Here is a 16,911-nt window from a genome sequence, read left to right on the forward strand (position 1 = left end):
TAAAGAATCCGCTTGCAATGCAGGTTCGGTTCCTGGATCGGGGAGATCTGCTAGAGAAGGGATATGCTACCCACTCCGGTATTCTTGAGCTTCTCTTGTGGCTCAGCTGGTAAAGAATCCGCCTGCAATGTGGGAGACCTGGGTTCCATCCCTGGAGAAGGGAAAGGCTACCCACTCTAGTATTCTAGCCTGGAGAATACTATGGACTGTATAGTTCATAGGGTTGCAAAGAGTTGGACATGACTGAACAACATTCACTTCACTTCCTCATCTCTAGGCAACCATTAATCTACTTTCTGTCTCTATAGATTTGATGCTCTGGACACTGCATATAAGTGGAATCAGACACTATGTAGTCCTTTGTTACTACTGGCTTCTTTCACTAAGTATGACGTTTTCAAGGTTTCACCTATGATGTAGCATGCACCAGCACTTCGTTTCTCTTTATTGCAAAACAGTATTCTGTTGTAGGGATATACCACATTTCTTTATCCACTCATCATTGATAGAGATTTGACTTGTTTCTACTTTGGGGCTACTATAACTGAGGTTACTATGAACATTCATGTATAAGTTTTTGTATGAACATATTCTTTTATTTCTCTTGGGTTTACCTAGAAGTGGAACTGCTATCTCATACGATAACTCTGTTTTTAATCTGTTGAGAAACTGCCAGACTGTTTTCCAAAGGGGATGCACTTTTTACATTTCCCTTCGTTGGAAGGAATGATGCTAAAGCTGAAACTCCAGTACTTTGGCCACCTCATGCGAAGAGTTGACTCATTGGAAAAGACTGATGCTGGGAGGGATTGGGGGCAGGAGGAGAAGGGGACGACAGAGGATGAGATGGCTGGATGGCATCACTGACTCGATGGACATGAGTTTGAATGAACTCTGGGAGTTGGTGATGGACAAGGAGGCCTGGCGTGCTGCGATTCATGGGGTCGCAAAGAGTCGGACACGACTGAGCGACTGAACTGAACTGAACCACAGTGTATGGATGTTTCAATGTCTTCACAGTCTCACCAACATTTGTTTTTACCCGTCTTTTTTATGGGTAAAAGGGTGTGAAGTGTAATAGCTCATTCTGGGTTTGATTTGTGTTTTCTTGTTAGTTAATGATGTTGAGAAGGTTTTCATGTGTTAATTTTTTATATCTTCTTTGAAGAAATGTCTATTCAGATCTGTGGCCCACTTTTAAATTCTGTTATTTGTCTTATATTTTAAGTTAAGAGGTCTTTATGTATTCTGCATACTAGATCATTCTCAGATATATGACTTGTAATAACTTTCTACCAAACTGTGGATTGTCTTTTTACTTCTTAGTTTCCTTAGAAGCACAAACATGTTCAATTTTGGTGAAGTCAAATTTATTTTTTCTTTTGTTGCTTATTGTTTCAGAATCATATCTAAGAAACCACTGCTTAATCCAGGTCACAGAGATTTATGCCTGTTTTCTTTCAAAAGTTTTATAGTTTTAGCTCTTACATTTAGGTCTTTGATTTATTTTGAGTTAATTTTTGTATATCAGGTGAGTTCATATGCTGTTTTTTCTATCATATGCTGTTTTTGAAAACAAGTTAAAATGATAAATAATCAAGAGTTTAAAATATGCAACTGGCTATGGTTTTAGTTGAAAATCATGTTATATTTCACTAAACATACCATTTAATGGAATGAAAATAAACTCCTAACAAGGCTAATACTCTCAGTACTTACTTTAAAGATTCAGTAAGCAGAGAATCATTAGAAAAAGACTGTCATGTTTTTGTTTTTTAAAAATCAGCTGCTTTCAATGAAGATAAATAAAACTACATTTTAACATGCCACATACGTAATATTTTTAAAACACATGAAAAACATCTTTACTCCCGTATTATAATGATATGGGTTTCAGTTTTAACACAGTGGTTCTTACTCAGGGGTGATTTTGCCCCCCCAGGAGACATCTGGGGATGTTTGGAGATATTTTGGTTGTCACAACCCGGAGAAGTGCTGGTGGCATCTGTTAGGCAGAGGACAGAGATGCTGCTAAGCAGCCAAGAATGCATATAACAGCTCCCATGACAAGGAACCATCCAGCCCCAAATCTCTCTTGTGCCGAGGTTGAAAACCCTACTTTCCCCATCCCAGTTTTATTGAGATATAATTGACATACAGCAGTATAGAAGTTTAAGGTGTACAGCATAATGACTTGACTTACATACATCATGAAATGATGACCACAAGTTTGCTGCTGCTAAGTCACTTTAGTCGTGTCCAACTCTGTGTGACCCCATAGATGGCAGCCCACTAGGCTCCTCCGTCCCTGGGATTCTCCAGGCAAGAACACTGGAGTGGGTTGCCATTTCCTTCTCCAGTGCATGAAAGTGAAAAGTCAAAGTGAAGTCACTCAGTCGTGTCCAACTCTTCTCGACCCCATGGACCACAGCCAACCAGGCTCCCCCATCCATGGGATTTTCCAGGCAAGAGTACTGGAGTGGGGTGCCATCGCCTTCTCCAGACCACAAGTTTAGTGAACATCCATTATCTCATGTAGATACCAAAAAACAAAATTTTGAAAAAACTCTACTTCAAATCACTGGCCTCTATCAGATATATTCAAAAAGAGATGTAAGTTTGCAAACCCCTTTCCCCTCAGTTACAACCTCGTGGGTTTTTAGCACCACAATACTGATCCTTTCGGAGGCTAGAATGCACCCCAGCACCTTACCACCATCAAAATCCTTTATGGTAATGAGAATCTGTCAGGTCTTCCCTTGTGGGGATCATTGGGAACCACTTGCTTTACATGCTTAATTCATTTTATATTTGTATACATTCATTTTTTGAATATATTCTAATATATTCTAAGACATATTTGGATAACACATCCCCTGTCCAACCTACATATTTGGGTAGCCTACCTCCTGGCAAAATGTGTTTTATCTGATCATAGAGCAGCAACAATAATGAGCAATAATTTGTGCGCTCACTGTGTCAGGCACTGTGTGCTAAGCACTTCTGCTTTATCTGATTGAGTGTTCTCAACAGTTTTGAGAGAGTGACTGTTATTATTCATGTTTTACAACTGTGGAAATGGAGGAACAATGAGGTTAGCTGACTTGCCCAAGATCACAGTGCTGGAGATATGGTTACTCCAAGTGAGTAAGGAATTAAGCCTGGGATGGGGTCAACTGTGAGGTGCCAGCATGTCACAAAGAATTTGATTGCTCATCACGGGTAATCGCAGATGGACATTTGCAGGACAGGTAGCCTGTCCCCTCACTCAGCTGAGCTATAGTAGATGTCGTTACTCTGAGTGGACACACACAGGTAGCCACAGGAAGTCTCGTCTCACCTGGGACATGGCTCATCCATGGACCATCATCACATGGAAAGTGTCTGAGGACTGCTGCTTAGGGAAAGCTGGGGTATCTGTGCCACCACTTACGTTCTTGGCGGTCACCCACAAACCAATCAAGGCTCAGTTTTCTACCTACTGGCCACTCTTTCATAATGTCCTCTCCAATTCCCAGATGTCCCTCCTGACTTGTGGCCTAAGTCCATTTGTGTGGACACCAGCCCCACTCTCTGAGCCCTGGTATATACTGATACTGATGTCTGCGCCAGGCCCTGCTCACCTCGATTCTCCCAGAGTTGGGCTCACACTCAGTGTCCTGATCTCGCACCCACTGTGCTCTTATGGAAACGGCACAGTGGTAAACTATCCTGTAAAAAAAAATATCAAACTGCAGCCAAACAGTAGTATTTCCCTCCCAAGCTTTATCCCTCCACGTGCCAGGCCCAGAGCTCTCTTCATGTACCTGACAGCATTCTCCTCTCAGAGAGGGCATTTAGGAAAGGATCTGGAGTGTGAGTGGGTGACTGAAGAGATGCATGTTCTTATTGAATGGTACATAGATGGGAGATTGAATGGCTCTCTGATTTGTCCAGTGTGGGAGTGCAGCAGGAAGTGAGGTGAGACTGCTCACATCACCCTTCCTGGGATCCTCCCAACCGCCCTGAATGAAAGGGGGTGGGGGAGAGCACTGATCTGACCAGAAGATTTCCCTCTTCCCTCAAGTCTGAAGAAGGAGCCTGATTTGAGTTCTAGATTTGCGCAAGTCTTTCTCTGCCCTTGGCCTCAGTTTCCTCCTGAAGGGAGTGCGTGTGCACTGGCTGATCTCTGAGCATCCTTTCCAACCATGAGTGTCTGAATCTCTGCGTTACTGAGTTAAAGTGAAACCCGTGTGATTCAAATCCACCCTGATTAGGAGCCTGCTTTTGTAGTGAGTCCACACCTAGAAGCCTGCCCATGTTTGAAGAAGAAATCACGGGGATTGGTTGACGATATCTTTCTTGAGAGACCCATCTCCAAGGGCAACGTTCAAAATATTTAACAGCCAGCGTGTATGAGCACAACGGTCAGGGGGGTAGGAAGCAGCGGGTAGGGCCAGCTGGGGCCTGCAGCCGACAGCCTGCCTGGCCCTTCCGCCATCCTGCCCAGCTTTCTCTGCTTGTTTTTGAGGGCCTGCCTCTTCCTGCCTGATTCTGCATCCAAGGCCCTAACTCAGTCTGTCCCTCCAGGCTGCTTCTCTCCCCAGCTACTTTCCACACAGCGACTGGAAATACCCTCATGCATCCAAACCCTAATATCCTATTTCCCCCCCAGCAGATGCTCTGGCAGCCCCCTGCTGTGCCTGGCTCCTGGTCAGCTGACCCTCACCCTCATGCCTTTATAGAATGTTCCAGACTGGGAACGGGTTTGGTTAAGAGACCTGAGTCCAAGCCGAGCTCGCCCCTGTCTGCTGTGACCTCATGTGTCTCTCCGTGACCTCGGCGAGTCCCTGCCCCTCCCAGGGTGTTAGTTTCTTTACCTGTGAATGAACAACTTAGATGGAGCTCCCGTGGTTCAGTGAGGAGTTTCTGGAGAAATGCGAGTCTTCGGCAGCTGACTGCTCTCTCTCTTTCTCTCCCTCTCTCTCTCTCTCTGTGCACCTGCCCCGCAACCACCACTGTAGAATGCACTGCTGCCCGCGGGCCTGAGGCAGAAGGATCAGACCACCAAGGCGCCCACAGGCCCCTTTAGAAGGGAGGAGCTCTTGGATCACTTGGAAAAGCAAGCAAAGGAGTTTAAGGACCGAGAAGATCTGGTCCCCTACACAGGGGAGAAGCGAGGTACTGGACGATGTTGTGCTTTTGAGTACGTCACCCCTCCATGCATCACTGAGTGCCAGCTGTCAGCCAGGCCCCGTGTCGGGCCAGATGTGACCGGGCAGCCTTGCCTTCATCCCTGCCTGGCCCAGAGTTACAGCCCAGCTCCAAAAGCATCAATGTGTGAGGTAGATTTAGTGAAGTTTGGGGCTCAACCAGGCCTGCAACACTTCCCCTTAAGTCCCCTCTAACTAGGGTGTCCTGATTACTCTTCATCCAAACCTAATACAGTTGAAAGGGAAAGAAGGAACTATTAAAATGATATCAGGACATGAGGCCCAGGCAAAGCCTGTGCCCTCCAACCAGAAACAAGAGATACCCTCTCCCTACCCTAACTGTCCCTGCTCTTTTCCCACAGCCCCTCTCTCTGGCAGCTGCAGCTTCCCTTCCTTCATCTGTCCCCTCATGACTCTCTGCCCCAGCCTAAGGCACACCATCTAGAATCGGGGAACAGAGAGGCACCCCGACTACCCAACCCTTCCAGAACTTCCCTTACACTCCAAACCCTCCTCCTGTCCTCTGGGATTGTGCTCATCCTTGCTCACTGCCCTGCCGCCCCCTCAGGCCTCTTTCTGTTCCCCAGACACTCCCAGCTCTTTTCCACCTTAGGACCCTTGCCAGATGCCTTCCGCCTGGAATGCAGGTCCTCTGTCTGGCTCCATGCTGTCTTCAGGGCTGGCTCCCCTCTTCTGTAAGAGATGTGATGGTTAGAAGCACAGATTGGAGCTGCATCTACTCTGGCTGCAATCTTGGCACTACCCCTTACTAGCTGTGTGAACTTGAGTACATTTGTTTGTTGGCCGCACTGCAAGCCTTGTGGTATCTTATTAGTCCCTGACCAGGGATGGAACCCGCACCCCCTGTGGTGGAAGCTCAGAGTCTTAACCACTGGACTGCCAGGGAATTCCCTCAAGTACATTTTTAAACCTGCTGTGCCTCCATTTCCTCATTTGTGAAATGGGGGTGATGAAAAGAATATTATTACCAGCCTCCTGAGGGTGTTCTGAAGATCGAGTTTATATATATATATATATATAGCACTTAGCACAGCACCTGGCCCATCATGAATGCAATATCAGTATCAGCTATTATTACCCTCTTGGTCTCAACTGTACTGTCTCCTTTTTCAGGAAAGCCTTTCCTGTCCCCACTGGTTAGCACATTCCATCCATTCAACTCCCCCTCGGTTAGTCTCCATCTCAGAAGCCTTTGTGTGTTCTTCAGAACAATTTATTCACACTGGCCTGTAAGCTCCATGAGGTAGGCACTCAGACACTTTTGCTCACACAGTTCCCGCAGCACCCAGCAGGGCTCAAGAGAGACGTGTTGAATGAATGCTGCTGCTGCTGCTAAGTCACTTCAGTCGTGTCCGACTCTGTGCAACCCCATAGACGGCAGCCCACCAGGCTCCCCCGTCCTGGGATTCTCCAGGCAAGAACACTGGAGTGGGTTGCCATTTCCTTCTCCAATGCATGAAAGTGAAAAGTAATACGTTCAAATTGATTACATGCATAATGGATCTTGTAGACTTTTTCCTTAGAATATAAGCTTGATGGGTACTAGTACCACATCTGTCTAGTTCATTATTATATTCCTGTACCTCATCAGCCCTAGCACATTGTAGGCACCCAGTAAATAGTTGTTGAATGAAAGCATTCATTCTAATTAATTAATTGGGTAATTCTTTATTTTCTGCCTCTTCCGTTCTCATCCCCCCAAGGATGTCAGCATGGTGCGCCAAGGGTCCCTGTTTGTGGCTTTGTCCCTATGTCAACTGAGCAGGCATGCCCTGTTGTGTTAGCAAATCCAGTACACAGAGTAACTGCCTGATAAATAATAAAATGAAAGGGCAGGGAGGGGTGGACATTGCAGGGAGGATGTCAAGCCATCCAGCGCTTGCAGTTGGAGCTGTCCAGATTTTACCAAAAACCTGGAAGGTCAGGGAAGCCCAGGAGATATCTGGAACACAAAGCTTTGGAAAAATTGTGTGATCTGAGGCATCCTGGAGTGGGAGGCAGGGGAAGGGAGCCTGTACCATAAAGCCTAGGTGTGCCCGGCTGAGAGTATAGGTGCAAGCTGATTTTAAGCAAGGTGCTTGTGCCTTGAGGAGTGATTTCAGGTGCAGCAGGTAAAGATTTTAAAAAATCTCTGGATTTCGAGAGGTCTTAAAACTCCCCCTAGCCCATCTACACATCTAAAAACTGGGGAAAGCAAGGCTGTGAGAGTCAAGAGCAGGTCTGGGTGGACAGTTGGTGAGTCATTACTGCCATCTGCTCCCTTGTGTAGCCCTCCCCCTCCCAGGGGAGGAGCTGGAGATGAGATGGGGGATGGGGAGGGAATCTGGGCGGCACACCAACCAATCTTGCTGCCCCTTCGCAGAATGCTGACCTGGCCTTGAGCCAGGAACAGCTCTCCAGACTCCCAGAGCCTGAGTGCCTTCATCAAAGGCCAGGCTGACCCAAGGAGGGTAGCTATAATTTATTCTATTTTCACAACGATGACAAGCCTAAAAGGTTTATCATCACTAACATCATCACCACCAGCATCAGCATCATCATAAAATATTTACATGATGATTGTTGGAGTCCATGTATAATGAATAAGCACAGGTCTCAACAGAGAGAGTGTGGAAGGAGACATTCCAGCTGTAAAAGGCAGACTCAGGGCCATTCAGCCCAGCCCTGCTGAGCACCTGCCCCACACTGGGCCTAGAGGGAGCCTGGGCTGAGGGGAAAAAGCATATCAGTCACTACAAGATCTGGCAGGATGTAGTAGGGGCCATAAACTGGTGCAAAATCTTGAGGAATTTGGATTTTCCTTCACTCTCATTCAAGTGGGGGAATCAGAACAAAGTTCCAAGCAGGGTATTTTCATTGCGCAGGTTTGGCTGCATGTGCTAAAGAAACAAGTAAAATGAAAGAGACTTAAGATGAGAATTTAGTTTTCTTTTACTTAGTAGAGCTGCAGGGTTAGGCATTCCAAGGTTGGTAAGACATCTTTCTTGGGGTTAGGAATCAAGAGCTTTTCCAGTTTTTCATTTTTCCATCCTTGCAATACATCTTTGTCCTCATGGTTCTTTTTGCTGCTGAAGCTCCAGTCATCATAGCCATATCCCAACTAGTAAGATGAAGGAAGGGAAGAAGTCTGAGTCTTGTAATATCTGAGTCACCACCTCTATGGAGACACCTGCTACAGTAGTATAGTAAACTATGTCTTAAATATTTACTGAATGTTCATCCTAGTTACTGCATTAGCCACTTTCACAGTTTGTTTTCTTTTCCGCCATTTTTGCCCTTTTCCAGATCCACCTCTGGTGAAAGTTATTATACATTTTCTCCCAGATGATTTCTTGCCTGTTCTGCTTATATAGGTAACTGATCTTTGCTGTAAACATTTTAAGTAATAAAGTAATTCTTTCCACTGAGAGATGGCCCCCTGGTCCTATGTTAGTGAATATCCTTGTGGACATTTCTCTTTGCACTTCCCATCCCTCTTCATCTGTGGTCCAAGTCACTATCATCTGTCATCCAGACTTTTGCAGGAGACTCTTAACCATCAACCATCTCTTGGCTTCCATCCTGGCCCCATTTCAGGTTATTCTCAATCAATAGCCAAAGTGAGCAGTTTTGTTTTGTTTTTTTAAATTAAATTCACATAACATTAACTATTTTAAAGTGAACAATTCAGTAGCATTTAGTATATACACAATGTTGTGTGACTACCATCTCTATCTAGATCTAAAACATTTTCATCCAAAATAAAACCCTGTACCCAATAAGCAGTTACTCTCCATGCCCCCCTGTCCCCCACCCCTGGCTATCACCAATCTGTTTCTATAGATTTACCTATTCTGGATATCTCCTCTAAATTATATCATATAATATGTGACTTTGTGTGTCTGGCTTCTTTCACTTAGAATATTGTTTTCAAGACTCATTCATTCCCTTTTATTCCTGAATGATATTCCACAGTCTGTCCATTTATCCATTGATAAACATTTTGGTAGTTTTTGGCTATTGTGATTAGTGCTGCTATGAGCATTCCTGTATAAGTATTTGCTTGGGTAACTGTTTTCCGTTCTTTGGGGTATATAGGAGTGAAATTGCTAGATCATATGTAATTCTACATTTAATTTTTTGAAGAACTACCAAACTATTTTCCAAAGCAACTGCACCGTTTCACATTCCCACCAGCAATATATGAGGGTCAGTTTCTCCACATCCTTGCCAACGCTTGTTAGTTTCCATTTTAACTTTTGGTTTTTGTTATAGTCATTATCACGATTGTGAAGAGGTCTCTCGTTCTGATTCTGATTTGCATTTCCCTAATGACCAGTGTTGTTGAGCATCTTATCATGTGCTTGTTGCCCATCTGTACAACTGACCCTCCGTATCTGTAGGTTCTGTATTCATGGATTCAACCAACCATGAATCAGAAATATGTTTTTAAATTCCACAAATTTTAAAAAAGCAAAACTTGAATTTGTCTCACACTGGCAACTATTTACATAGTATTTACATTGTAGTAGGTATACATAATCTAGAGACAATTTAAAGTATACAGGAGGATGTGTGTAGGTTATATGCAAATATTATGCCATTTTATATAAGTGACTTGAGCACCCAATCCCCCTTAGATACCAAGAGGCAATTGTATATCCTCTTTGGAGAAATGTCTATAAGCCCTTTGCTTATTTTTAAATAGGTTGTTTTTCTTTTGGTAGTTGAGTTGTTAAAGTTCTTTATATATTCCGAATACTAGACCCTATAAAAATATATGATTTTTGAATATTTTTTCTTCTTCCATATGTTGTCTTTCTACTTTCTTGATGATGTCCTTTGATGCACAAAGGTTTTAAATTTTAAATTCAATTGATCAATTTTTCTCTAGTTGCTTATTCTTTTTTGTCATATCTAGGAATACTTTGCCAGATCTAAGGTCATGAAGATTTATGTTTATGTGTTCTTCTAAGAATTTTATAGTTTTAACTATTATACTTAAGTCATTGGTCTGTTTCCAGTTGGTTTTTTGTATATGGTGTGAGAGAGAGATCCAGCTTTATCTTTTTGCCTATTGATGTTGTCCCAGCACCATTTCTTGAAGACACTATTTTTCCCCATTCAATGGATTTGACAAGTTCATCAAAAGTCAGTTTGCTTAAGATGTATGGGTTTATTTCTGGAGTCTCAATTCTACCTCATTGTGTTGTATGTCTATACTTATGTTAGTGCCACATTGCTTAATCTTATAGTAAGTTTTCAAATCAGGAAGTCTGAAACCTCCAACTTTGTTTTTATCAAGATTTTTGACTAGAGTCCCTTACAATCACATGAATTTGAGGTTTGGCTTTTCTATTTCTGAAAAAAAAAAAAAGATGTAAGGATGACTTTGAATCTGTGGGTTGTTTGGGGCAGTATTACCATTTTAATATTGCCTTCCAATCTTTGAAATTGGGATTCCTTTTTGCTTGTTTAGGTCTTCTTTAATTTTTTTCAGCAGTGTTTTCTGGGCTTTCTGAGTAGCTCAGTAAAAGAATCTGCCTGCCAATGCAGGAGATTGTACAAATCCTTCACCTCCTTGGTTAAATTTATTCCTAAGTATTTTGTTCTTTAGGATGCTATTGTAGATGAAATTATTTTTCTAATTTTCCTTTAAGATTTTTCATTGCCGGTGTATAGAAATACCACTTAGATTTCTATGTTAATCTTGTACCCTGTTTTTTTTGTGTGTGTGGAATCTTTAGGGTTTTCTACATATAAGATCATATCATCTGAGAACAGAGATAATTTTACTTTTTCCTTTCCAGTCTGGATACCATTTATTTCTTGTCCATTCACTCTGACTAGAACTCTATGTACACAGTCGGGTAGGAGCAGTGAGAGTGGGCATCCTCGCCTTGCCACTGATCTGAGGGTCTCATTTCCCCACTCTGTTAGATTCCAGCTCACAGATCATCTTCCCTGACCACCCTACCCCGAAGAGCAGAGTCCACCTCACCCACACCCCAGCCTGGAACTTCCTAATCTTTTGCTTGGCTTTATTTTCCTTTGTGATGCTTAGTACTGTCTGATATCTTTACACGTTTGCTTGTTACCTGTCTTCTTTCACTAAACTGTAAACTATTCCCTGCTGTCCACCTAGTGCCAAGAAAAGTACCTAGAACATAGGAAGGACTCAATAAATTGTTAATTGTTGTTCAGTCGCTAAGTTGTGTCCGACTTTTTGCAACCCCATGAACTGCAGCATGCAAGGCTTCCCTGTCTTTCACTATCTCCCGGAGTTTGCTCAAACTCATGTCCATTGAGTCAGTGATGCCATCCAACCATCTCATCCTCTGTCTCCCCCTTCTCCTCTTGCCCTCAGTCTTTCCCAGCATCAGAGTTTTTCCACTGAGTCAGCTCTTCACATCTGGTGGCCAAAGTATTGGAGCTTCAGCTTCAGCATCAGTCCTTCCAATAAATATTCAGGGTTGATTGCAACTCAATAAACATGTTGCATGAATAAAGATGTGTGTGTGTGTGTGTGTGTGTGTATGCAATTTTTCAGGCTTCCCAGGTCGCACTAGTGGTAAAGAACCTGCCTGCCAATGCAGGAGACATAAGAGCTGCAGGTTCAATCCCTGGGTCGGGAAGATCTTCTTGAGGCTTGCATGGCAACCCACTCCAGTATTCTTGCGTGCAGAATCCCATGGACAGAGGAGCCTGCTGGGTACATAGGGTCACACAGAGTCAGACACAACTGAGCAATTTGGCATGCATGCATGGAATTTTTCATAACCGGAATGAAATAATTTATGCTATTCTGTAAGCTTGCTTTTGATAGCTTACAGTGAACGGTGTTGGATTATTGATCTCTGAAGAAGAAGATTTAGCTTCGGGACCAGGGACCAGGCTTGATCACTCAAGAACTTTTGTGTAGCAGAGTTTTATTAAAGTATGAAAAGGGACAGAGAAAGCTTCTGACATAGACATCAGAAGGGGGACGGAGAGTGCCCCCCTTGCTAGTGTTAGCAAGCTGTTTTATGTCTGTTAGAAAGTTATTAATCAGATAAGAAAGACACCTCAAGGCTGACGGAGTTTCACCAGGCCCCTGTCCCACAATGTGCAGATTTGAGATAGGATGGCACGTGGTGTGTCATCCCCCAGCCATAAAACAATTGATATGAGTACAGGTTTTTTGAGCTATTGTCGGCCAAAAGTTAGTCTTAGGTGGAACCATTTTGAAGAAAGGCAAATACATAGTTTTCATTAACATAGCTTAAGGAAAACATTTCCAGAAGAAAAACGCATTGGTTAGCTCAAGGTTTGAAAAAAGTTAAGTTCAGGTGGAACCAGGTGTCATCATAGCAACACAGAATTTTAAGAGACACTTGCAGCCTATTTCCTCCATTTGGAGACCCCTGGCCTTCCTGCCTGTTAACCTCTCACTTTTTCACACATGTTGTCTTGGGCATTTTCCTTCCTTAGTGAGTAGAGCTCTCCATCATCCTTTTGCAGGATCGCCATTGTGTGGATGCCCCATAATTTCTTCAAAAGGCCATCTTGGTGCACTCTGTAGCCGCCAACCATCCCCGTGTGTGCCTCTTTGCTCTCTCATTCAGTTATGAGTCTGACACTTTAAAAATATAGTGTCCCAAGTTTCTCCCTATGCGTCTTTTACTAATCTGAGTGTATGTATTTGTTTTAGAAATGTTTCTAAGTTTTTCTCTCATACCAAAACCCTTGTTTAGAGCATTCCAGACCCTGGCATTCGATTATATTTTTCTTTTGCATTTTTTTCTACTTACTGATTGTTAAAATTAATGACCAGCGTTTTCAATAGTGAGCAGTCTCCTCTGACCAAGTTCTAAAGTTCTTCTTTTTAAACATAAGGGGTGCTTTGTTGGAGATCTCTGATTCCCTTTCTCTGAGCCAGTTTGGCACTGGGTCCCCAGAGAGAGAAGCTTTAAGGGCATCTTGGCATGGAGGGATCCACAGGACTCTGGACGGTCCACCTGGGGTCATCGCCAGAGGCTGCCCCAGTGCAGTGGTGCTCTGTGTAACAAGCATCTCATGTGTTTTCAGGAAAGGTCTGGGTCCCCAAGCAGAAGCCGATGGACCCCGTGCTGGAAAGTGTGACACTGGAGCCAGAGCTGGAGGAGGCCCTGGCGAATGCCTCGGATGCGGAACTCTGTGACATCGCAGGTAGGAGGCACTCCTGACGCTTCCCCACGTCCTCTAAAGCATTTGACCTGCATCAGCAGGGGAGCCTTGAGTGATTTATTTCAACATAAATACCCTCTCTGTTTCTGAAAAGGACTAGAGGAGATGGAAACCTATTACCAAGAACTGAAATGAGTGAAATAGAGATAAAAACACCCAAACCCTTTCCACCTCGGAGCCCATCCTAGAGGAATGTGGGAGGCAGCCTAAGCCCTTCACCAGCCGTTGCATCAAACCCTGCCCAGGCCTCCTGGGAAGAAAGAGGAGAGGGGAGGAGACAGAGGGCTGCCGGCATCTCAGTCAAGGGGGCTCACAGAGGCCTGGAACAGGTCATCTGATTTTAGCACTTTGCGCAGTTAAGAGAGCTGGGCTTGGAGCTGATCACCCCACATCTCATGTTCATACAGCACCCTCCATCTTCCTGTGTGTTTCCATGTGATCTCCACAAACAGCCCCGAAAACTCCAGAAGGTGGCCTGGCATCCAGAGCCCTTCACCACCTGCTCTTGTCGCCTCATTACTGTCTGGTCCCTGCCCCACTTGTTGGTATCCCTTTGTTGCCGGGGGTCAGGCTCTGGCTGCAGCGTGCCCACCATCATGCTGTGCTCCCTGGCCCAGTGCAGTAGCTGGTCTTTTTATTCAGCAATCTTGGGGGGCTGCTAACCCTCACCCAGATGATGACAGGCGGGTGGATGGGATAGGGAGAGACTCAAGGCAAGTGGGAAGGGGAGAGGAAAGACGGGGTCAACTGTGAGGTCAGGGGAGGAGTCCAGTTCTCCGGAGTCTAAGTTGGTGTCATTAGTGAAGGTGGGTGCACTAGTCTGCCCAGCCTGCCCTAACGAGATACCACAGGCTGGTGACTTAAACAACAAAACCGTGTTTTCTCAATAGTTCTGGAGGTTAGCTGTCCAAGATCAAGGTGTCCGCAGGGTTGGTTCCCTCTGAGCCCTCTCTCCCGTGCTTGCACATGACCATATCTCTCTGTCACCCTGTGCGTGTGTCCCCCGGGGTCCCTTTGCGTGTCCTAATCTCCTTGTAAGTACACCAGGCAGATTGCATTAGGACCCACCTTAACAGCCTCATTGGCATTTAATCACTTCTTTAGAGACCTTATCTCTGAAAACAGTTACAAATTCTAAGGGGCTAGAAATCACCGTATTCAATATAGTAGAGGGACAAAGCAGGACACAATCAACAATTTTGGAGGGACAAAATTCAGCCATAACAGTGAGGGAGGGACAAGTGTAGGGAAAATAAGGCCAATGGCCACCCACAGCGGGCAGGTGTATATGAAAGCCCTTGAGTTCTTCCAGGGTCCCCACTGGAGATAGGGAGGTAGGTGTCATCAGTATTGTCAAGCTCTAGGGTCTGGTGGGAGTGGGGTCTGGGGCTCTGGAGCCTAGGGCCCTGGCTGGGGTAGAAGTCTTTGGGAGAAGAGTGGAAATAGGATGAAGGTAACCACCGTGGATACCACGAATGGGTTGGGAACCCAAGGCCGAATCAAGATGGGCAGAGCCTAATGCAAGAGCTAGAGAGACAGTATGAGGGTTCTGTCTCTGGCACTGAGGGCCTGCCGGGAGACTCAGAGGCGAGGCCAGAGGCCAGTGAGGCTGCTGTTGCCAGGGGACTCAGGTGGCTGCAGTGTCATGCTTTTCGCATTCTCCAGCTGTTTTGTGCGTGTCATGTACCAGTATGATGACATTCTTAGGGGAGAGGGGGACCGGGAACCAGAGCCAGGTTGCAGCAACCTGAGGAGTGAACAAGGGGAGCCAATGTGTAGACCCTTAACCCAGATAGCCTTTCCTGGGGAGGCGGAACATTTGGGAAAAGACAAAGGGCGGTGGCTTGAAGGGTGTCAGGGCTGAGAGAGAAAGGTGTTCTCTTTCACTATGAAGTACACAGCAGTGAGGGTGTGACCCTGGAAATGCAGCACTTAGGTCAGGATACTCAACTGCTTTGCTCATCAAAACCCACACCTGTCACATTAGATCCCACGTTAGGCTCCTGGGACTGTCTTCCCGACTCAGAGTTTGCTTGCGTTCCGGTTCATCTGTGGACCTGGGCAGTGGGTGGGGGGCACAGTCGTCCAGCATCTCCACACTGGCTCACCCCAGCGACTGTTTTTGTCCTGGTCCTTCTCCTCTGATCACCCTCGTGACGTCACGCTCCTCGTTAGGCAGTTCAGAGGGATCATCAAATGACTCCACTGTCAGAACCGCCAGTTCCTATGCCAAAATAGAACTGCAATATCATGCTAAGTTTCTGTCTAGATTTCTTGAAACTATTCCTCTTTATTTTCGTTGGCATGGCTAATTACTAGTATCTATTCATGATACCATACACTTCCAACGCCCAGAAAGGAGAGCGGGAGCTGTGGGAGGACACCAGCGTTAACTGGCTAGCCTTGGATGCCTACTGTTGTGTGTCAGCTATTTTTGAAAGGTGGCCATGGAAGAAGGTGTGGAACATTTGTTGACCACCAACTATGTCCTCGCTGCTGTGGGCATTGCTTTCCACACCTTGCTGCATTTATTGACCACAGCGATCCTATGAAGTGAGTTTTATTGAAGTCCCCATTTTACAGACAGAGAAAGTCGGCATAGTGAGGTTATCCTTGCCCATGGGTTTGCACTCCGGCAGCTTGGTTCTAGGGTCTGCTCACAACATCACCACCCAGTACACCCTGGGAAGTGAACACAGAGTAGGGAGATGGGTGCATGGCTGAATCTCAGAGTCAGCCAGGGTGAGGATAGGAATTAGGAAAGGCTCTAGATGTCACACTAAAGCATTGAGGCCTGGGCTGGGGAGTGTTGGGAGAGGCCAGATGAAAGCAGGGGTTTGGGTAGAGTGGTGGTGGTGTTGGGAGGATGAGGGGATGGAGGGGACAGGCCCCAGGTGAGGCCAAGGGCCAAGGTGGCCTGTGTCTAAGATGTGTTTCTGAAAGACCAGCTCCTCCTAGAGCTGGATCAGAGGACAAGATGGCTGAGATGATGAGTGTGGGCTTTTGGCCTGAGGCTCCCGAAAACAGAGCTGGGTGCCTTCAAGGACTGAGGAGAGCTGCCCAGCCAGGAGTCAATTTAAGAGATGAAGTCGCTGGAGGTGGGACATCTTGCTGGAGTGCTAGGGCTGTTGCTGGTGGTAGCTGGAGCCCCGAGTGGGTGATGCATTAGGGAACAAAGAGGAGGGCGTGCTGGGCACAAGGCTCTGCAGGTCCTCTCTGCGTCCTGCAACTCGATTCTCGGGCAGAGCATTTCTGTTAATTAAGCTTCCAATTGCGCTGGACTAACCATAAGAAAGCAGCCTGGTTCCTGCCCGTGCAGAACTGAGGTTAAACAATCCCCGAGGCCAACATGCAGGGACAGGTGGAAGCAAGTGTCCTAGGGAGAAAGGGCCGAGTGCAGAAGAGGACTCGTCAAGTGGTGGGGCCGTAAGATGAGGTGGGGACCAAAGCTGAACCGAAAGGAGAAAGAGTAGAGGTGAGCTAGGCCCGGAGATGGGTCCCAGTGGGAAGGAGG

The 16,911-nt window shown here is 45.6% G+C and overlaps 1 protein-coding gene across 2 annotated transcripts in view; it reads left to right on the top strand.

Moving 5' to 3' along the window:
- The window catches only part of TMOD1 (tropomodulin 1), an 89,605-nt gene that overhangs the window by 35,887 nt on the left and 36,807 nt on the right, over window positions 1–16,911 (top strand). For both annotated transcript variants that reach the window (XM_027549723.1, XM_027549722.1), the window contains exons 3-4: window positions 5,004–5,160; window positions 13,260–13,379. In XM_027549723.1, coding sequence (XP_027405524.1) covers window positions 5,004–5,160; window positions 13,260–13,379 — 277 coding nt within the window. The remainder of the gene's footprint in view (window positions 1–5,003; window positions 5,161–13,259; window positions 13,380–16,911) is intronic.

This window comes from Bos indicus x Bos taurus, chromosome 8 (genome assembly GCF_003369695.1).
Source record: "Bos indicus x Bos taurus breed Angus x Brahman F1 hybrid chromosome 8, Bos_hybrid_MaternalHap_v2.0, whole genome shotgun sequence".
In the NCBI taxonomy this organism is placed as follows: Eukaryota; Metazoa; Chordata; class Mammalia; order Artiodactyla; family Bovidae; genus Bos; species Bos indicus x Bos taurus.